The sequence below is a fragment of the Sabethes cyaneus genome, chromosome 2 (assembly GCF_943734655.1).
Source record: "Sabethes cyaneus chromosome 2, idSabCyanKW18_F2, whole genome shotgun sequence".
Lineage (NCBI taxonomy): Eukaryota > Metazoa > Arthropoda > Insecta > Diptera > Culicidae > Sabethes > Sabethes cyaneus.
The window spans coordinates 218,811,267-218,834,027 of NC_071354.1; the positions used below are offsets into that span (position 1 = coordinate 218,811,267).

At 38.4% G+C, this 22,761-nt stretch overlaps 1 protein-coding gene across 1 annotated transcript; it reads left to right on the forward strand.

Annotated features, from left to right (window-relative positions):
• The first annotated feature begins 273 nt into the window (after positions 1 to 273).
• LOC128736657 (uncharacterized) lies at positions 274 to 10,604 on the forward strand. The gene is made up of 6 exons (XM_053831146.1): positions 274 to 334; positions 450 to 1,669; positions 1,724 to 4,282; positions 4,349 to 4,604; positions 4,668 to 4,736; positions 10,450 to 10,604. Exons 1-6 carry the CDS (start codon positions 274 to 276, stop codon positions 10,602 to 10,604), a joined length of 4,320 nt encoding a protein of 1,439 aa, XP_053687121.1.
• Positions 10,605 to 22,761: the final 12,157 nt, after the last annotated feature.

Genomic DNA, 22,761 nt, shown 5'->3' on the forward strand with positions numbered 1-22,761 from the left:
TTGATGGCGTTTGATGAATTCGACAAGTTTCTACATCGAATTTTGAACGTGCTGACCAGGAATTTGCTAAACGTTTCATACAAAATGAGTTCGGTGCTGTATGCAGTGTCTGTGACAGATTATGGTTTGTTAACGATTTGAAACCTATAACACAAGATTTTGCAACAGTATTGCAAGAGAGTGGATCGTTTGAATCAGTTAATGGATTTCAAGTATGCCAAACTTGTCGCAGCAATCTGAAACAACGAAAAATTCCAACATTATCTAAAACTAATGGGTTTGCCTATCCGCAAGTACCGACGGGTTTACCGCCGCTCGATCCTATTGCAGAAAGGTTAGTGTCACCTCGCTTACCTTTCATGCAAATACGTCGTTTGCGCTTTGCTGCAGGTAAGCTGCAATGCTTTAATAGTTTCATTATTATTCGTCTACACAATCTTTAATCACAGGTAGTTACTCGATTGTTGGTCAAGTAATCAATTGCCCCGTAGATGTAGGTGAGATGTTGCGCTCCCTTCCTCGTCAACTTGACGACGATCAAGCGTTTAATGTATTCATCAAAAAACATGTGATACACAAGTCTTCCTACCTGTCCGGATTCGTTAAGAAATCGGTAGTTAAAGCTTGGCTTACGTATTTAGTTAAAACGCCATTGTACCGCAGATACGGTATCGTTATGGACGGTAATAGAATAGAAGATCTAGATAACAGTGCTCCGGATGATCGGATTGCATTGGAAACCATTGATTTCGATAATGAAACAGAGTTGCTACTGGGTCAACAAGAAACGCTTTTATGGAATGAAGACAAATGCCTAGAAATCGCCCCCGCTCAAAACAAGATCCCCTTGTCTATAATCTATGATGAGCATGGCGAAGAGCTGTCATATCCTGCCATTTATTTCGGCTGTCCGCGTGAATTTAGACCAGGCGTACGCGTGACGTACTTTATGATTGCTTCTAGCGAAACTCGTCGTTGTGATAGACGAGGAGCAAAGCCACAGCACGTATTATACATGGCGATGAAAGTTCTTCGTTTACGAGTTTCGGAAGGATTGCAATGCACCTTTAAGTGTATGGGCACCGCGAATGTTACTCGCGGCGATCTTCAGAATAGGGAATTTATGGAGCAATGCATTAACCGGAATCTATCGTTCCTGAAAACCATTCCGAACTCAGTCCAGTACTGGCAGCAAAGGAAAAGGGATCTTTTTGCCATGATGCGCCAACTTGGTAAGCCTACGATGTTCCTAACACTTAGTGCGAACGAAACAAAGTGGCCTCACCTGCTCAAAACTCTATACCGGTTATCCGAAAGAGAAAATAACACCGAGTTAACAAATCCAATGCAGGAATTGACTGCCTTACAGAGAGCAACATTGGTCAACAATGATCCGGTTACGTGCTGCGCATACTTCAATAAGCTTGTGGACACGATTATGATTCTGTTAACGTCGCCAAAGTACAACATATTTGGAAAATATCAAGTAGTTGATTATTTCAAGCGGATCGAATTCCAACATCGGGGTAGTCCACACGCGCATATCTTGCTATGGTTGAAAAATGACCCACGTGAAGCAGTCGGAGAGAATATGACCGATACCGTGCGGTTGATTGATGAACTCTGTTCCGTCAAGGCCGAGGATTTACCGGATACCTATGGTTATCAGGTAAATCTACTGTCCATGTGTTGTACTTCGGCATATTCAATTTGTTTATTCTAGGTTCATAAACATACATTCACTTGCTATAAGAAGAATGAAAACCGCTGTCGGTTCAACATTCCTTATTGGCCCATGGACCAAACCAGGATACTCGTTCCTATTGCTTCGGATGATAGCCGCCGCGATCAGTTGGTTAGAAAGGCCAAGAAAATGCGCGAAGTACTAGATACAAATGCATTCGACACACTGGAATCGTTTCTTCTTGAATGTAATTGTACAATGGATAAATACCTCGATGTTATCCGTGCAACCATTCGCCGTCCCACTGTTTTGCTCAAACGATCCATGTCTGAACTTTGGACAAACTCGTTTAATCCGTGGATAGCTCGAAATCTGCTCTCGAATATGGACTTGCAGTTTATATTGGATGAATATTCGTGTGCTGCGTATGTTGTCGAATATGTGAACAAAACCAATCGAGGAATAAGTTGCCTTCAACGAGATCTTATCGCACTACAAGAACAATTTCCTGATCAAGACTATACTGAACTTCTGAAGAAACTGAGCATCAAAATGCTCAACTCCGTGGAGATGTCGGCCCAGGAGGCGGCATGGTATCTTTTACGTCAACCGATGTCAGAAGCAAGTCGAGCGATACAATTCATACCAACGATGTGGCCGCATGAGCGTACGAAATCAAGAAAGCGAAATGCACGAATGGATGAAGAGGGAATCGACGACAGTTCAACTGATGTCTGGACATTAAATATCGTGCAAAAGTATGAAGCGCGGCTCGGTCTAGATGATGTATGTCTAGCCGATTTTGCAGCAAATTACACAAAAGAACGAAATGGTACTAATTCATATAAGATCCGCCGTTTTTCCCGTATACTGCAGTGGTGTGGCTACGAGATGGCAAAGCTCTTTGAGTATAAGCGAGAGATGGTGGTGTTGTTTATACCATTTCGGAATGAAATGTGCGATGTTCTCGACAATAACAAGTTTCTTCAACTCTACGACCAAAACGAAGCAGCAATTCTAGCGAAGCGCAAGCAATATGATTGTGAGCTCAATCTTGAACATATCGTTGACGAGTATTTGCGGTTGTGTATTGAGGATGAATCAGGTGTACAGGAAACGGATGCTAATGTTAAGCGTGCTGAGTGCACGAGAACCATTGCAATGGAACCAAATGACGATGATATTGTACTGCTACCCACTAACGCCTTATCGGCGGTCATTAAACAACGCACCTCGGTAATGACCAGTCAAGAATATTGCAGTTTAATGCGGAAGACAAATCCGGAACAGCGCGCTCTGATTCTTCACGTTATCGACAGCCTCCATTGTTTCGATGAAACCAGAAAACCGCTGCAATTGTTTTTCACCGGGCCGGCCGGGTGCGGCAAAACTTTCACGCTTCGTATTGTGATGGAGACATATAACCGCTTCAGTCAAGCTCATAACTCTCTAAACAACGCCTATGTTGCTTGCGCATCTACCGGAAAGGCAGCGGTAGCTATTGGTGGTACGACGGTGCATTCCGCTTTCCATATAACAATGGATCGGCGGCATCATGGAAAGCTAGGTTTCGAGATGCTCCAATTGTATCGCAATTCATTTGCCAATATTAAGCTAATTATAATCGATGAGATCAGCATGATTGGTGCAAACATTTTGAACACTGTTCATACGCGACTGCAAAATATTAGTGGCAACTATGATGATGCTTTTGGCGGAAAAGACATTTTACTATGTGGAGATTTTCGTCAGTTACCGCCAGTAAATGCTAGAGCCCCGTTTAAACCTGTGAACAATTCCTTAGGAGGTGCTTCACTCTGGCAGTCTTTGAAATTCTTCCCACTGCGTCAAGTTATGCGACAGAGTGACACTGAATTCTCATCCATACTCACAAAAATCGGAAACGGCGAACAATTATCGGATGACGAGACTAAAGTCATTGAGGGGAGATTCCGTACAGCTGAATGGTGCCAGGAAAATGTACCGAACGCAATTCGCTTATTCCATAGGAACACCGATGTAGAAGCATTCAATCAGAAAACATTGAGTCTTCGGCAAGGATTAGATCATACTGCTGAGGATGTAATAACTGGACATAGAGATGCTACCCAGCTGACGAATGCCCGCACCAAACTATATCGCATGAGCGTCGCTGAAACCGGATGCCTTCCGTACATGTTACGATTGGTTGTGGGAATGTCGTATATGATAACTACGAACGTGGAAGTAGCAGACGGCATTGTAAATGGTGCGATTGGCGAGCTTATGTTCATTGAGTTCGCAGAAACTGAAGAGCAATCCGCCTGTCGATTGTGGTTCAAGTTTCAGAATGACACAGTTGGCGCTCAACTTCGAATCAAGTCAAGGCCGATAGTGTTTTCGAAGCCCGGTGTACTCAGACAAGACTGGACACCTATCAGTAAGCGATCCGCCAATATCAAACTTAGCAGCGCTATTAAATGTAAACGAGCTCAATTCCCCGTCGTTAGTGCTTGTGCACTCACCATACATAAATCGCAAGGTGGAACATTCTCAGAAGTCGTTGTCGACTACGACAGAAGTCAGGAGCAGCAGTTAGTATATGTTGCGATGTCGAGAGTAAGTTCATTGCAAGGTTTGTACCTAACAAACTCAACGAACTCGTTCAAATTTCACCATGCGAAGGGCAGTAATACTCCCAAAATGAAAGAATTGCGTACAGAGATGAGTCGACTAGAGAACCACAGATTGGTAACAATTCGGGATGAACTGATTGAATTCGTAACCAGCGGCAACCATTCTTTCGTGCTAGTTAGTCTAAATATTCAGAGCTTCAATGCTCATTCTGAAGATGTATCAACTGATCCCGTTCTTAGACTGGCAGATGTCTTTGCGTTCAGCGAAACATGGGCAAACAATAACGCATCGTTAGCAATGGAAGGTTCGTTATATTCATTCTATTTCTTTCAATAATTGTTACGCATTATTTTATCTATTTTTGCAGGGTATACCTGTATCACGCATTTTAAACGAGAAAACCAACGTGCTGGTGGAGTTGCCATTTTCGTGAAAAGTGAATTTGCAACTATGTCATCCCAACACGAAATTATAAAAGCGAGTGAGGTACATGACGCTATGCTTCTAGACGCGGAAAATTTTGGAGATATCTGCGCTGCAGAATTGTTTATTGACGGAAGCAAAACAATCTTATTCGCCGTTTATATCTCACCGAATACGTCACTGAAACTGATACAACTGTTTTTAACTCGACATCTGTTTTACTCGAATTATGAAACCCCAACAATAGTGACAGGTGACTTCAATGTGGATATCTCTAAAGAGGAGAATAGCGATTTGGTAAATTTCATGACGGAATGGATGAAATTTGATCTCGTGACTGATCCCAGACAGGCAACAACCCTGGGAGGTTCATGCATCGATCTTACTTTTTCGAGGAATATTCCGGTATTGTCTACGAAAAGGTACGTGTCGTACTTTTCGTATCATCGTCCTCAGTTCACGTTGCTATCAAGTTAAAATTGATAAAGCCGAGACGATCGTTTTCTACCACAGCCCTAGAGTAAGTAAGGTTTAACAGTATCGACTTACATTGAATTGATTGATTGAATTGATTTGTTCTGTTAACAAATACTAAAACTTAGAAAGTTTTGTAAGTTTCACATCCTACTATTTATTTAAGTCATATATTTCAACAGTGGTCATTCGCCTTTACAGATGCCAACAATCGCTCCCGATGAACCCTTTTCGATTGGCAGCTAAATTTATTTTATCACGATTTACTGTTTCTTGATAACCGAGCCACGGTGCCTGATTTTGAACTCGCGATTTTGGGGCCATTTGTGATGGCATTGAATACTTTAAATTAATCTTTTGTAAGTATCAAATCTGTTAGCAATCATCAAATGTTAATCATAGTCACATAATGCTATGTTCCACATAGTTGACGCTTATATTGAAATCGATTTTCTATCGATTCATCCCTTTGCTGGCATTCTTTAACAGTTTACTCCTACAATCGGTCCCCGAACAACTCATAAATTGCTTATCTTAAATTTAAGCAATAAATAAGTATTGTATTTTTATATTTCTTATTTCTTATATTTTTTGATAAAACTAATTCATTTCTACTTTACAGTGATTTGGTATTTCCTATCACTCCTCTATTAGCGGGCAACCATCATCCTAGAGTCTAAAGGACCGAATAGCGACATCCATCTATTTATTGGCAACAGTAATTATAGTACTGATTTTTAAGATGTGCTATCTGCTCAAACATAGTTCTTTTCAGGGCCACCAAACAATTTCAAACGGTTTTTTTCAAAACCACCATTGATTCAATGAAGAATAAAATCAGAATATTTCGCTCTTCTTTTACAAATAAACACTCAAACAATGATACTCACAAATACTCAAATATGCATATGCCAGAAATGCAGTTTACATTAGTCTTTGATTTAATGATCAGACATAGTTATACTTCATCGATTAAAACATGTTATCAATATAATGAGTATTATATGACACAGTCCTACGTCACCCTTTCGTACAACCCTTAGGGCTGTATACCTTGTAGTTTTTTGTCTAATGTTGGATGATGATGAAACGTATATGGACCACATAAGACACACTTTTCAAAAGCAACGCGATCTTGGGCGAGGTAAATCCCTAGAACGGACTCTTACGTGTGGTGATGGGAGCTTATCCCAAAATGGTCCCTGTACCCAGGACTCGTCCCTGTTCTAAAATGGAAATTAAAAGCAGCAAAAAAGGAAAAAAAATAAAAAACGACTTGATGGACATACATGGGAATCAAAGGTGGCCGGACGAGAGCCATAAATACGATAGCCATAATGTACGTTTGCCATAATGGACGGGAGCCATACTGTACGTTTGCCATAATCCATATATTCAACATTTCCTAGATGATTCAGGGCGAGCCGACCACAGACAACGGCGAGTGTTCGCCGTTGACCCGCCGGCCACTGCGGGGGGGCAGCCCCCCCCCCTCCCGCAGAAATCACATCTGGCTAAGTCTATTCGTTTTCCTAGGTTTACCTAGGAACCTCTACCTCTAGTTAGTTTTCCCTAGTCCTCGCATCGAGATAACCTCTATAAAATGAAAAGCGGCAAAGCCGCTTTTTTTTTAAACTAAATCGATTAGACCTCTTGCGACTTGGTCGCGCTGGTCCTTTAAGCTATGAACTGGTCGAAGTGTAGTTCTGGGTCTCCATATCAAAAATATGAATGGCAACATGGCAAACGTACATTATGGCTCCCGTCCATTATGGCAAACATACATTGTGGCATTCGTCTGTATGGCTCCCGTCTATTATGGCAAACATACATTATGGCATTCGTCTGTATGGCAATCGTACGTATGGCAAACGTATATATGACTGATGGGGTGTCGTCGTTGGGCTACTGAAGGGGGGGGGGCGAAAAACAAACAAGATTTTTTTAATCGAGAAAAAAAGGGTTTTAAGCATTTTTACTTTAAGTTGAAACGTGAAAACCGAATCTATTCTTGCTTTTATATATTAAAATTATTATTTTCCATGCAAAAATGTACGAAAAAAGCCAAAAACGAAAGAAATTTTTTTAGGATGATTTTCGGAAATTCCATTGTTCAAATTTCCATTTCTGTTTTGTTTTTTATCTTCTCTCTCGTTAATTTGTTTTATTAACTTTTCTTGGTTTCGTTCTTCCTCTTATTACGTCCTGCTTTTCCGGCTTTTCTGTCACGTACTATATTTTTGGTTTAAGCCCGTTTTCCTGATTCTCTTTTTCATTTATTCTTCTTTACATTCATTTTTCTACTTTTCCCATCCGTTCCCCCTCTTATTCTGACCAGATTTAATTTTTTGTCTCGTTTTTCCTTTTTTTTGCACCTTTCTTCTCGTCTGCGTTTTACTCTTTTTACGTCCTTTTTACGATTTTTAACAACATAAAATTAAATGTAATATCGAATTTGAAATTGTACTTGAAGTTGGACTTAAAATCAAAGTTTAAATTGAAACTAGACTTTGAATTACATTTGTAATTGAATTTCAAATTGCAATTAACATTGACTCCGAACTCTACTTGAAATAGTAACTGACATAGGGCATTGAATTTGAATCATTTCTGTTACTTTTTACCTCTTTTCCAGTACCGGTTTCTTCGTTTTCTTCTTTGCTGTATTGTTTTCTTAGTTTATTACTCTCATATTTTTCGCTTGTTATTATTTCTGTTCCGTGTTTTTTTTTTCAATTAGGGTAAATGTATTATATTTTGCCCCTAGAACCTAATTTCCAAATAACTTTGAAAGTTTAGCTAACTTAGTTTGGTTTTAGCACGAAATAGAAATGGAAGTTCAAACAGTAAAACTTCCGAAACTTGAAAAATAGAAAAATAATAAAGAAAAATAACAACGTATTTATTAAAAGCAAGAATAGATTTGGTTTTTATGTTTAAACTAAAAGTAAAAATACCTAAAACCCATTTTTTTTGCTCGATTAAAAAATCTCTTTGGTTTTTTTTCGCCCCCCCCCCCTTCAGTGGCCCAACACCATCGAATTTTTGTGTGCTATTTTTCGCCCTCTTTTAAAAACAATAAAATCTCTCTAAAATTCACCATTATTACGCGTTAATGCACTTCAAAACGTTTTTTGTGCTATTTCAAAATATAGCACAGATAAAGCGTATCATAAATATCATTTATTTATACTATTTCCCAGCATTTAAAAATAAGCTCAGTTTTCTACATCCGAAGAAAATAGTGTTTAGTGTGAAAATAGAGGCGGCATTTTAAAATTCAAAATATAAAAATAAATAAATTACAAAATTCTACGCAATTGATGTAGAATGTAAATAAATTTGATGTTTGATGTTGATTTTTTATGTTTTATTTGAGTCACACATTTTTTTACAATGCCTCAAAGTTGAGATATATAATAAAAGCAACTTTTACCTGGGGGGGAGGTGAAAGATTGGGGAGGGGGCGAAGGCTAATGCAGATCCCCTACTTATTTGTTATTTAAGCATCCTAGTTTTTTTCGTGTCCCATTTTTTCTTGCTTTCGGTTAAAACTTTTCTGTAATTTTTCATTCATTGTTTGGTAATTTATTTTTCTCTTAACCTTATTTTCCTTTTTCTTCTCTTTTCCGTTTTCATTTTCAGTTTTTTCTAACTCTTTTACCTGCTTTCTTTTTCGTTTTTCATCTTTATGTGTTCCATTTTTATCCACCTTTTTTAGATGTCCCGTATTTTCTCCTCTTTTGTTACGTTTATTATGTTTATGGTTCACTTTTTTAGAAAAAGCCTAATGCTGAAAATGGAAATGGAACAACCCAAGGAGCAATCTGGGTTTTCTTACACTCTTATGATGACATTCAAGACCAAAATTGATCACGAAAACCGCAATAATTGTAGGTTGTTCCCATTGTAGGTTGGGAAGGAAAGAGCAAAGAGTTAAGATGGGAAACAGGAAAGAAAATTTCACAAAAAACGAATGAAAAATTAGAGAAAAGGCGGGACAAACAATTAGAAAAAATGGCACATAACATGAAAAAGACTCGAACAATGAAACAGAAAACACGAAAAAAACTAGGACGTTCATATAACAAATAGTTAATCAAAGAAAACACGGAACAGTAAAGGTTGAGATATATAATAAAAGCAACTTTTACCTGGGGGGGGGGGTGAAAGATTGGGGAGGGGGCGAAGGCTAATGCATCTCCCCTACTTATTTGTTATTTAAGCATCCTAGTTTTTTTTCGTGTCCCATTTTTTCTTGCTTTCGGTTAAAACTTTTCTCTAATTTTTCATTCATTTTTTGGTAATTTATTTTTCTTTTCTCCTCCTTTTCTTTTTGCTTCTCTTTTCCGTTTTCATTTTCAGTTTTTTCTAACTCTTTTACCTGCTTTCTTTTTCGTTTTTCATCTTTATGTGTTCCATTTTTATCCACCTTTTTTAGATGTCCCGTATTTTCTCCTCTTTTGTTACGTTTATTATGTTTATGGTTCACTTTTTTAGAAAAAGCCTAATGCTGAAAATGGAAATGGAACAACCCAAGGAGCAATCTGGGTTTTATTACACTCTTATGATGACATTCAAGACTAAAATTGATCACGAAAACCGCAATAAGAGTACAATAAAACTCCCATTGTAGGTTGGGAAGGAAAGAGCAAAGAGTTAAGATGGGAAACAGGAAAGAAAATTTCACAAAAAATGAATGAAAAATTAGAGAAAAGGCGGGACAAACAATTAGAAAAAATGGCACATAACATGAAAAAGACTCGAACAATGAAACAGAAAGCACGAAAAAAACTAGGACGTTCATAGTTAATTGAAGAAAACACGGGACAGTAAAAAATGAAAGAATGAGAACAAAAACTAAGAAAACAATACAGAAAAAAACAGCGACGAGGGAAAAACGAAACTGGAAAAGAGAAAAAAGAAACAGAAATGATCCAAATTCAAGTTCAATTTAATGTCCAATGTCCAAGTTCAATTTCGACTTTGATTTTATATCCAACCTCAAGTACAATTTGTAGTCCGATTTCATATCTAATTTTTGTTACTACTCAATCGTTTCTGCTCAGCCTGAAGGGCTGAGTCCAAAGCCCCTAGTCCCTGGTCGAACCACTGGGGACTCTTTGGGGTTGGGTTCCCAAGACCTCTTTTGTCTCCCAGTCGGCCGTGAGCGACTCGAAGGTCCTCAGGGTCGGCTCCGGGCCTACTTCGGAATCAAAAACTCAAACGATTGTCTCACTTTTAACGTTTAGGTTTATTAAACACCAACTCACTCGATACAATTACGGAACAAAATCCGATCCAATCCACGTGGTCGTCCTCGCTGCTGCTCACCGCTGGCGGTACTGCTGCTCTGCTACACGTCCTAAATGCAACACCGTGTCGCTCGGATCGCAGCCCGTCGTAGCTCCTGTTGGACGTCTACGACCTCGAAGGCTACGATGCAACCGTTGATGCGGTTGGGATGGCTGTTGCCCGGAAAATCGACGGGAATGCAGCCGGATATTAACGGGTCCTGGTGGATTGTTGGGGAGAGAAGCTTGAGGTTAGGTTTATGCTCCAATATGTCCAATGATGCTTCATTAGTTCCTCGTGGTAGATACCTGACTCGTCCTTTTAGTGCGGTTTACTTTTTTAATGCACTTCTCAAGTAAGCAAGTGGCTTTTAGCCAGATTAATTGTGACTACGACTTTAAACTTTTAAGTCTTAACTTTGATTTTTACTTCTAATTTTTCACTTTAATCTCGTAGTTTTTAGTGTCTTCACACGTCGACGGTTTGATCAAGAAGAACTTCTCGAACTCTTCAGCTTCTTAGCCACCAAAATCCACTTCCTCCTTCGCCTTGCAGCAGTGCATTGTGCAGCGATTTTCGTGTGGTGCATTGTGCAGCAACTTTCGTGCAGTGCATCGATCGGGGTGTGGGTTATGTTTATTTTTAGTACATATCATTTTTAAACGTTATCGAACAACTGGAGTTTTTTAATATGTCTTGTCCCTATATTTATATTTACTTTAATTGGTTTTATGCTCTGACTGTTTTTAATAATATATATAATAATTTTAGGTTTTAACAAATTAACAATAATAAACAAATAATTTTAACAATAATAGATAAACAAATAAACGCATGCCCAAAGTACAACTAACAAATAATACAAACATATTTATTTTATTAACGCTACTCTGCTGGTTCCCTTGTATGCACTTTCCTGCATGGGCATTGTGGGGTAAGAGCTACGCAGCGGTAACATTTTAAATCCTAAAATTGTAAAAAGGACGTAAAAAGAGAAGCAAGTAGACGAGAAGTAACGCAATAAAAAAGGAAAACGAGACAAAAAAATAAATCTGGACAGAAAAATAGGGTGAACGGAAGAGAAACGAAGAAAATTGAATGAAAAGCTGGAAAATTAATCAAAAGAAGGAAACGCAATAAAGAAAATGAGGAAAACTAGAAAGAAAATGAGAACAAACTGGGCGAAATAGAAGAAAAGTTTATTTTATAAGAGAGAGAACAAAACAGAGAAAATGAAAAAAATAGAAAAGGAATTAGCGGCGTCCGTCCGAAAACAGAAATGCAAGATTGGAAGAGATAAAACGGGCCGGAAAGTGAGGCAAAACGGTAAATAAAGACGCAAAACGGAAAAGAAAAGAGAAAAACAAGGCTTAGGACCGAAAAGCGCGAAAAACGGAACATGCAAAGAGCAGAAAGAGGTAACATTAGGCTGAAAGAAAGCAAAACGAGACGATTAGAGGGAAGATGGGACAGACAAAAACGTAGCAAGAAAAAAACTTAACAGAAAAATAACATCTTCCGCTCTTTCACCTTCACGCCTTATCTCAATCCGTTAGATCCTATCGACTCTTTGTTTTATTATTTTCTTCTACCGTTCTCTCCGTTAATTGTGAAAACTACCGTTATAAAAACTTTATTATATGCCTGACCTCATTTCAAGGTCAAGACAAAACAACGAGGTTAGCCACAACCGAAAAGTTGGTCTAAATCCTTTAAAATGTTAAAATTACGCACGAAGAGAATAAAGCGCAAATAGAAAAGAGAAACAAAAAAATAAATCTGGACAGAAAAAACGGGTAACGGAAGAGAGTGGGCAGAAAAATGATTGTAAAGAAGGAAAAAAACGCGGGGACAGTCCCGGTGTAGTGGTTAGCATTCACGCCTCTCATGCCGAGGACCCGGGTTCAAATCCCAACTCCGCAGAAGTCACGAATGACCCAAGCTGTGAACGTGATTATAATCTACAAAAACCGAAAAAAAGAGAAAGAAACAGAGAAGAAAATTTAGGACAAACTGGACATAATAGAAAAGAAACGGATATAATAAGAGAAAGAACAGAACATAGAAAAATAAAAAAAAATAGAAAAGGAATTACCGGGCCAAATAACAGAACAGTGAGACTGGGAAAGAGGTAAACCGGGCCTGCAAAATGGCAGAAAAAGACGCAAAATGGGGCAGAAAAGAGAAAAACAAGAATCAGGGCCGGAAAAGGGCGAAATACGGGACATGAAAAGAATAGAAAGAAATAACATTAGGCAGAAAAAAGGAAAACGAGACGAATGGAGGGAAGACGGGACAGAAAAAATGTAGCAAGAAAGAAACAACAGAAACATAACATCTTCCCGGTTTTCCCCTTTACGCCTGATCACTATCTGTTAGATCCTATCGACTCATTGTTACATTACTTTCTCCTATCGTTCCCTCGGTTAATTGTGAAAACTACCATTATGAAAACATAATTAGGCTTATACAAATTTGAAAAAAAAGTTTATGTCCTTGTCTCAAAATATTGTTGAAGGGGGGGGGGGGGGGCAAGAAAAAAATAATAACATTAAACCTTCAATAACCAAACAAAAGAGAAGAGACCAGCGTTTATTTTTCCATATTATTCAAATTTTAATACAAATATTTTGTTCAGTACTTAATTTTAGTTCGAGCCTTTCAAACTTCAAAATTTTTTGACCCAAGCACATAAAGTAAGCATCCTGGTAGAGATGAACCAGTTTGATAATAGTGGAGTGCCACAGAATCACCTTAGAGAGCCACAAACGTATAACTTGACCTTCATTTGAATTTTGTTTTGAACTTCCGTGTCACTCGGTTAGTTACCTTGATTTTTAATTATTGAAATCCGTGTCACTCGGTTCAGTACTCGGTAACCACGAAATAGTATCATAATCTAATCATAGTGTGAAAATGGAAGTTTAGACCCTACAACTTTATCACCCATATTGTGTATTTCGAACGAGTTGAAATATTTCGATCGACTTGGCAAATATTTCGTTCGAGTTGTTTTTTCATATGAAGATCTTTCGTTCGAACCGCTGTTTTTTCGAACGAAATGTTAGTTTCGATCGAAACATAAACTCGTTCGAAATACAGAATAGGGGTGTATTACTTGGAACGCTTATGCTGTACTACCGACATGTTTTAAGAAAACAAATCTCTGAAGCTATTCACGTTTCTTGGTCAACCTTTTAGTCATGAATGACAGGCCTCTCTTTAGCTGATGCTTCTTCTCCAACAATAACATGTTTACCATTAAGGATGCACACCGTTTCTAAAATTTCAAGTTTCGAACAGTTAAGTGACATCCTGCATGCTGCATGCATCAAATGAATGGTAAAAACTGTATCGTTGAGTTTTACGTCCCAACCTCCAAAATTAGGGTAGTTACTTGGACATTACGGAGTAAAACGACCAATTTTGAGCCCCGAACACCCGAAAAATTGTGTTTCTATTTTCATCTTATCTAGTACCTTTGACGGAAAAAAATAATCCCACTGCAATTCAAAAATAGAAATATCTCCGTCAAAAGCGGTACCAAATTTCACTAATATATTGTTTAATTGATTGTTGCCTCCATCTAATTCGGTTCTTTTAAAACAAGGTAAATTAAAATGGAATCAAGCCGAAAGTCTGATTGCAAGCACCCCAATTTTCGACATCGGGAACTTAAAGATTAAGCACGATAGATGCCTGTGACTTGCAGCAGAATCAGAAAGCTTAGTTGGTGAAAGAAAGTTGATCGAAACTAACGAGATAATTACTATAACTTTGCACATATTGGATAATTTAGAGATGTAAACTCATTGAACTGTGAAAAAATCTGCTTGTCACTAAAAAATGCAACAGACTAATATGACACTTTATTTTTTTGCCCCTTCACATTTCGAAAATTTTTAAAGGGGGGGGGGGGTGACATAAACTTTTATTCAAATATGTATACGCCTTATATGTCTGACCTTATTTCAAGGTGAAGACAAAACAACGAGGTTAGCCATAACAGAAAAGTTAGGAAGACGGGGAATAAAAAGAGGGAACACGAGATAAGAAAGGGAAAACGGAACATCAAACAAGAGAAACTAAAAGGGAAACAAAGAACAGCGAGAGAAATAAATAACGAAGAACGGAGAAAGACCACCAAATGGGAAAATTGGGGAAAACATGAATTGAAAAACAGGGGAAACAGACCAAAAAACGGTAGCACGGGAGAAACAAAAACAAACAAAAGAGAAAAGGGGAAAAAGCGAGCCAAAGCGGAGTAAACGTAACAGAAAAGAAGAAAACCGAAGCATCTACAAGAGTGCATCTGAAAGATGAAGACGGCAAACGAAAAAAAGAAGGCAAAAAAAAATTTAAAAGACGAAAATTGGAAACGGAAAAGGAAAATGTAAAGAGAAATGTCGGTAATGGGACAGAAAAATCCGTGAAAAATAAGAGGAAACAAAAGATGAAAAGCAGGACTGAAAATAGGAAAAAATGGAGCAATACACTACGATAACTGAAACAATGAAAGAGAAAACACGGAAAAAACTAAGACGCTTAAACAATAAATACAGTAATGTTCCGATTTTGTCAGCCCCAAGTTGAATTTTGGGCTGACAAAATCGGAAAATTTTTTCAAAGTTCAACACTTACGGCCTTGCAATATCGAAGACTTCTACTAAAAATTAAATTCTAACCCTCAATCGGTCATCCGAAAGCTCAATGAACTAGGCACAGTACACTGGTTCAGAACCATTCTTGGTGCGTATTAGCTTTGAGCGGGTAAACTTGGTTTTAGGTTTATGGAACCTTTGAAAGACTTTCTTAAAATTAAAAGTTCTATCGTTCAGCGGAAGTCAAATTTTGATTAATCCCCCTAAAAGTGCAATAAAAAATTTATTTTTCTTCAGTTTCAATATAACACATTGATGTGTTTTGCAAAGTTTTACAGCATAAAAATTTTGCTGAAGACAGTAACCTTCTATCTCTTCACTAAAAATAGAAAAATCCAATTTCTCATAAATGAAACACCGTTAAAATCAGGTTTTCGATTTTAGCTGTTTTTGTAGTTGTTGTATGACTTTTTCCTGTTTCACAACGTTTTACAAACAGTAAAAATACACAACATTACTGAACATAGCATACCTCTATCTTTGCTTGTTTAGGAACTATAGAACTTTTACTATAAAAATAGCCTGATTTGACCCCGAATTACTCGCGAAAAGGCATCATTTAATTCAAAAACTCTCCCCAGAGAATCAGGATAGTTTCAAGCAGGCTGAAAAGTTTTATAAATCATGTTTCAGAGCACAAAAGTTAAACAAAATTTATAGACTGACAAAATCGGGGGTAGACAAAATCGGGAGCTGACAAAATCGAAACATTACTGTAGCTAATTTTTGAAAACACGGAACACAAAAAAAGGAAAACAAGAGAAAAGAAGAAAAACAACAGAAAAAATGAAAGCAAAAGCCAAAACAAAAAACGATACAGTAAAGAATAAAAATCGGAACAAAAAGTAGAAGAACGGGGCTGGAAAAGAAAAAAACAAAAGAATCAGATACAAGTTAAAATGCGTGAAAGAGACGAAAATGATACCTTGCATGGTCATGTTCAAATTAAAGTTTAATTTAGTGTCCAATAAGCACAACTGCAAGGCCAATTTTAAGTCAAACTTAAAATCTGATTTAAAGTTCAATTTAAAGTTTAATTTGGTTTCCAGTTTCAAGCCATATTTCAAATGTAATTCCGATTGTAATCTCGAGTCTTATTTAAATCCAATTCCAATTCCAATTTCAAGTTCAAATGGGAGCCAAATTTCAAATCCAACTACATGTTTAATTTCAAATTTAATTTCATGTTCAATTTCAAGACCAATTCCTAGTCTAATGTATATCTAATTTCAAGTAAAATTTCAATTCCAATTTCAAATTAAAACTTCAAATTCTCTTCAAGCCCAATTTCATGTCTAATTGCAAGTTTAACTTCCAGTCCTTATTACTCTTGGACTTAAATTTGAATGGATCCGAAAGTGTGGACTTTTCAACCTACTTTCTTCTCCCTTGGGCCTTTCCAGGCCAAACCATTCGTCGGAATGATCGGGTGTCCCACCTATAGTTTATGTCTGGGCACGCTAGTGCAGGTTCTAACACTTCTACTGATTGTTGAGGAACAATTTGTTTACAGTTTAATGTGACTGTTATTACTAAGGTTTTCCTGATTGGCCTAAAAACTGTTCGTGTTTGTTGGCTTAAATGAAAACCTTAATCGGGTTTTAAATCGAAAAATCATCGGTAGTATTAGATTGAGCCTCTGTATACTTTCGATTCACTTCATATCTACTTCATATCTAGCTGTTAATATTCTCTTGAAGTAGCTTTAATAGTGCAAAATTGGCAAATGATTCGGAATTTTAAGTAGACCCTGCAAAGGAGGGCCAAACCACTTAGACGAAGAGAACCTTCGTCGGTGAGTTTCCGCTTGGGTTCAAATACCGTACCAATCATTTCCATTCCATTGTAGGCTAGCGGGTAAAAAACTAAATTTGCCTGTGTTCTGCATATCGATACACCTCTACAGGCTCTGTAGAGAACTTCTAGAACGAAAAAAATACATGAGGCTAGAACACCCGACTAAGGAAAGGATAAATATCATCTCTGCTGCTGCTGCTTTCTGCTTGCGCTAGCAAGAGAACGGTAACGGTCCTCCACGTTTCGCAAATGGTAACAATTTTACATCACGTACCGCTCGTTCGTTGCTTTCAGTTTATTTTTTATTTTCATTCTTATATGCATGCCGTCCTGTTGGTTGGTAGAAAGCTAAGGCGCAATGTCTCGTCCGTGTTCTAACCGTGGAAGGTCCAACTTGGCCGCCACAGCACAAACCGTCTAGCGGCCGAGACACTCAGCCGACGATAGCCGTATTTATATGTGTCGCCCATAAATAAATAATCAAGGCACACGGAGCAGAATCTGAATGTCCGCCCAGATGTAGACAGATGTAGGATTCCTCCTGACTGACAACAAGTGGCCAGCATTCGGCAGCCACCACCAGCCACAGGAAAACCACCGTTGGGTACCGCATCCAGAACAGCTGCACGTCCGGATCGTCAAAGGCAAAGAACGAACGTTTGGTGTGAGAATAAAAAAAAGAAACACCCAAGCGTCATAAGCACGTGTTTCACCGGAAACGCCCATCCATTTGGGACGGGACGTGCATTCGAATTTTCATGGATTCTAATTTTACTAATGTTATGCTCTTAGTTCACTCACGGCTGGGAATGGTAAAAATACCACTGAAAGGCTTGTATGATATCACTCTTCGACGTGTAAAGGAGAGTGGTAGGTACAAAGCAAATTCGTTGAACCGGCTATGAATAACTGAGGTTTGCACGACGAGAGATCATGTTTACTGTGTTTGTAATTTACGGCTAGTCGTCAACCACCATTCGGTGAACTGGCAAGATACGGAAACCATTTATTGTGGCATTCTTGATTTTTGAAATCGGAAAATCATACAGTGAATACCTAATCTCCAGATTTGTCTCTAGATTTGTTGGTTCTACGAAGAAGCTGCACCATGTGGTAGTTTCTAGATTGTCCTTTTTTGGTCTCGTATAATAAAACTTGGACTGAGTGGTATTTATAATTCGACATTGTTGAATCATTTCGATCTGTGAGTTAGCACACTTCACAGGCACAACTTAGCTCTTACTAGACTATACGAGTCACACTCGGCGCGCCAGGAAGAGACCTTCAAAGCATGCCAAAACGATACACCACACCAACAACCGTTTTCTTCTCTACCGCAGACACCTTCGTGACTCCATTGAAACCCACTGGGACGGAAAAGTACATCGAATTGCATTCAACGCCTATGCTGAAATGTTCACCCTTGTTGCCTGCTCAGAAAGCAAACTTTTCGATGTGATCTACCACAGCGAAAGGAGCGGAAAAAACCCCGACAAGCATCATCTCCACTTCGGCATATTTTTTTCGCTGCTTCCCCCACTCTGCGAGCGTCTATTATTCGACTTTCTTGGTCCGAATTTTCCTGTACATTTTTCGCATCACTTTTCCCGTACTTCACGTTGCCGTATAATCAATAAAAGTTCGTCGGTTTGGATTGCCGTAGGATACAAATGGTAGCAGACGAGATCGACCCGGGTCCGACATCCCGCAAAAAAGGGGGCAGGTATGCGACGGGAAACTTTTGATTTTTATTGTTATTTCGAGAAAGAAAATAAATACACAAAAACACGATCTGGTGAATCAACCATCCTTGCCGGCAAGCATGGGCTAACTGTCGGTAACTCGTAGAATGGAACGAATTGCTGCGGTGGAAAATTGTTAGGAAAATGCACGAGACCAGAAGAACTGGGAAGGGGCAAGGTCTTATTGAATAAAACAATATCGATGTACATTGTAGATAGCTGCCAGCCGGCGGCCACCGGACCAATGCAATGCTCCACCGTAGCGGAGAGCATTCCGAAGCCGGAACGGAGGAAAGAGACCGGTCGGTTACCTATTGTAAAACTTTCACTGCCACTGGCGATTGTCGGTGGTTCTTTACTGGTTTCAATTTCCACAGCTCTAACGCTGGCTGCCCGGTTGAAGCAGCTACCGCCGACAAGTTCTGCCAGGTGATCTTTGTTCGGCTCTGCGGGTTTATTGGTTCACTTTAGCGATTAGTGATTCAGCAAACGATTTCGTGCAGTCTTGTAAAAGATTTTTAATTACAACCGTTGCACTATTAGCGAGAACCGTAGCCCGGATGCGGATTGAATCATTAAAATTTTGCTACGTTGCCGAAATTCCACCGTTCAGAACTGGACACTTCGGTCTGGTATTTTAATGTCAATTTTATGGACGCGCGTGGTAATTAATAATACTGTTACATAAATCAGTTGAATTGCTTTTCAGTTGTCAAGAGAGCACTCAATTATTGAGGGGCACCAAAGTGGTTAAATTTCCCAAATTAGGGCATTCGTAAAACCATCACCCACAACCCTCTATCAGAGCAATATATTTTTTCGTCTAAAATCACAAACCAGCGAGCAAACTTTCCAACTTTTTTTTCGTCAAAACATTCATTATTTCCTAGCAGCGTAGTAGTAAAAAATTCAAATAATTCATCACGCATGTGTCACCATGACAAACTGCCGAGCAAACCGTGTGGACTCGCGTACCTACCCGACAAATGGCCATCACGAGCAGACGTGGTTATTTCTCGCAAACGTACATATTCAATTTTTTTTCCAGTACGCTTCAATGAACCCCCTAAATGCCCGTAGCCACCTATCCGGTCAGGTTGATCTGTGCAGTTGACAGAGTTGGACACCATTTGGCAGCCGGAACAGTGCCGATTTGCCGTACTAGCTGGACCACCACCGGAAAAAGTGCGAGAGTTGTCCGCATCACCCGCGTACCACTTGCCACCACCGGACCGGACCCGCCGCACCACCGCCGGTCATCTGTGTGCTAAATGGACAGCAAATAAACAAACGGTCACAAATTTATGCTTCGCGCGGTTTGGCCGTGATGGATTTCATGAGGACTGGCCTGGCGTGGCCTGGCCTGGTAGGCCACAACTCGACCGGTTCGGATTGTAGCCCTTGCCACGCGTGGCACGCGTGTGGAATGGAAAACAGTTTTTCGATTTTAATCGATAAACTGTTTCCGGGTTTATTTATTCACTGATTTTTTTTGTGTCAAGCGAAATTCTGTCGCCAGATGTCACTGGCCGGTCTGATTGTGAAACGGTGAAAATTATTGTTCGGACTGTGCTGATCAATTTTCGCTAGCAGCAGGGACGTGAAAGATATGATACAGGAAAAGTGAGTATTCGGTGGATTTTTGTTCTTTCGACAGTATCTATCAGAACATTTTTCAGGTGAACTTAATTGAACTGTACTTATATTAGAGTCTTATGCTGCACTGCTGTACCCGGCAAACTTCATACTGCCACAAATTGGACTGAAAGTTACAAATTCTAAATTTCAAAAGAACTGAGAGAGCTGCTGTTAGTTAGAAAAAGAATGTGCTTCAGTTTTGTTTGCTTTTAGGTAAATTTTTTTTAGGAATTCAACGTTTGATGTAGTCGATTAAACACGAGATTTTATAAACTGAATATATTGGTAGCGAAAGTTATCAAGCATTGTTTAATAATCAGCAAAAAGAGCAGTATAGGATCGCTAAATTACGCGCACGATTCTGTGATACCATCGTGGGTTTAATGTATCGACAACGAGAACTATCCGAGAACGAGAACGTACTCGAAGGGCGCCCACCCGAAAAAACACGACATCTCTCATAGAATAAAATGTATGGTGGTAAAAATAAAAATTATCCAGGCAACCACCACGAACTATATCAATATACTTCAATACATTGATATTAGACCACAAAGTATAGACAGCTTAATGGTGTAATTGGTTAAGCAACACACTCGACTAGCGATTGGGGGCTGTGAATTCGACTCTCACCTTCGTTAAGTCTATAATTTTGGCCTAATATCAAGAATTTTCAGTTTGCCTGAATCTACATTTTTTCGCATTAAAGTGTTTATTCGTCCCTAACTGAAAAAGTAAGCCGGCTGCTATACGTCGTTAGACAAAAAAACCTAGCAGTGTAACCTGGCCTTTCTATTGCAACAATCATTGTTTTTTGTATCATAGGAACATCTATAATTAAGTTGACTATATTTTTAAATTTCAGTTCCTTATTCCCCAAAAGCCTTATTTAACACTAAGATTCATAAGAACGTACTACGTGCAATATTTTCTCTCCTAGCTTGCGTAAATAGTTGTAAGTATCACTTAAGTTATTTTATCAACACCTTGTTTAGTTTTATTATAATTAAGTGGTTTCTAGAAATATTCATATAGACAAAGGATAATTTTTGAAGACTTGAATGGATATATGTAGAAAATTATAAATTACCCGCTTAACAAGTAATTTTTCAATGCCACATGCGAATTTCGTTTTGAATTGACAATATGAAAAATGTATTCAGAACCGATTTCTTGATATTTTTATATAGATATCACAACACTATGACTGTGCGTTAGAGTTATCATCTTTTAAAAAGAATTCAGGAAAATTTCAAAAACAAATATTGCGTGCCTAAAAATAAAACCCGATTTAATCCACCTAGTGGTGAAAGGAACCTTTGTTATACGGTCTTACTTGCTATTTGAGATAGAAATCGACACGTCTTCGAAACCTAATTCATTTATTGGTACACATAGTAGAATTAAATTGGATAAGTTTTCTTATTTTTACCTTTGTTATACTATAACAAAGGTTTAGGAATTGGTCGAAAAACACGAAATTGATCCGAGGCCCGGAGGGCCGAGTCACATATACCAATCGACAGGGTTCGACGAACTGAGCAATGTCTGTGTGTGTGTGTGTATGTGTGTATGTATGTGAGGGGCGCAACTTTTCTATCGCCTGTTTCTCGGAGATGGCTGAACCGATTTGTTCGCTATTACTTTTGTTTGAAAGGTATTATTGCCTAGTATATCACTATTGAATTGCTTCGAGGTCCGACATTTCGTTTAAAAGTTATAAGTAAAAAAGTGAAAATTATGTGACACGATTTTCTCTGGAACCGAATGACCGATTTCAACGATTTTGGTATCGAATGAAAGCTCTTGTTAACGCTAAATTTTTCGGGTAAATTTTATTGAAAGCAAACAAGTAGTTTACTAGTTATACTTAAAAAACCTGTTTTGACAAGGTAATAATTATCGCCTGTTTCTTAGAGATGACTAAACCGATTTAGGCGTTATTAGTCTCATTTGAAAGGTAGAATAACCTAATAGATCACTATTGATTTGTTTTTTGATTGGACGTTTAATTTGAAAGTTATGAGTAATTGAATACAACACATTAAAATTTACAATAATTTATAACGATTTCATCTAAGATGATTTATCTAATTTGAATTATTTTGGCATCAAATTAGAGATTTTAATGCTGCAAATATATCTGCAAAATTTCAGAAGAATCGGTTTTGCCGATCAAAAGATATTAACCCTCCAACACGCGCGCCAACTTTTGTAATACGGTTACTCGCGCGCACAATGGCCCAAAGCCAAAAAGACATGCGCACTAGAGTTTTGACTGAGAAAACTTGGTTTTAGGTTTATGAAACCTTCGGAAGAATTTCTTGAAATTGAAAGTTCTATCATCTGGTGCAATTTAAATTTTGATTAATCCCCCTAAAAGTGAAATATAAAAATTATTTTTCTTCAGTTTCAATATAACACATTGATG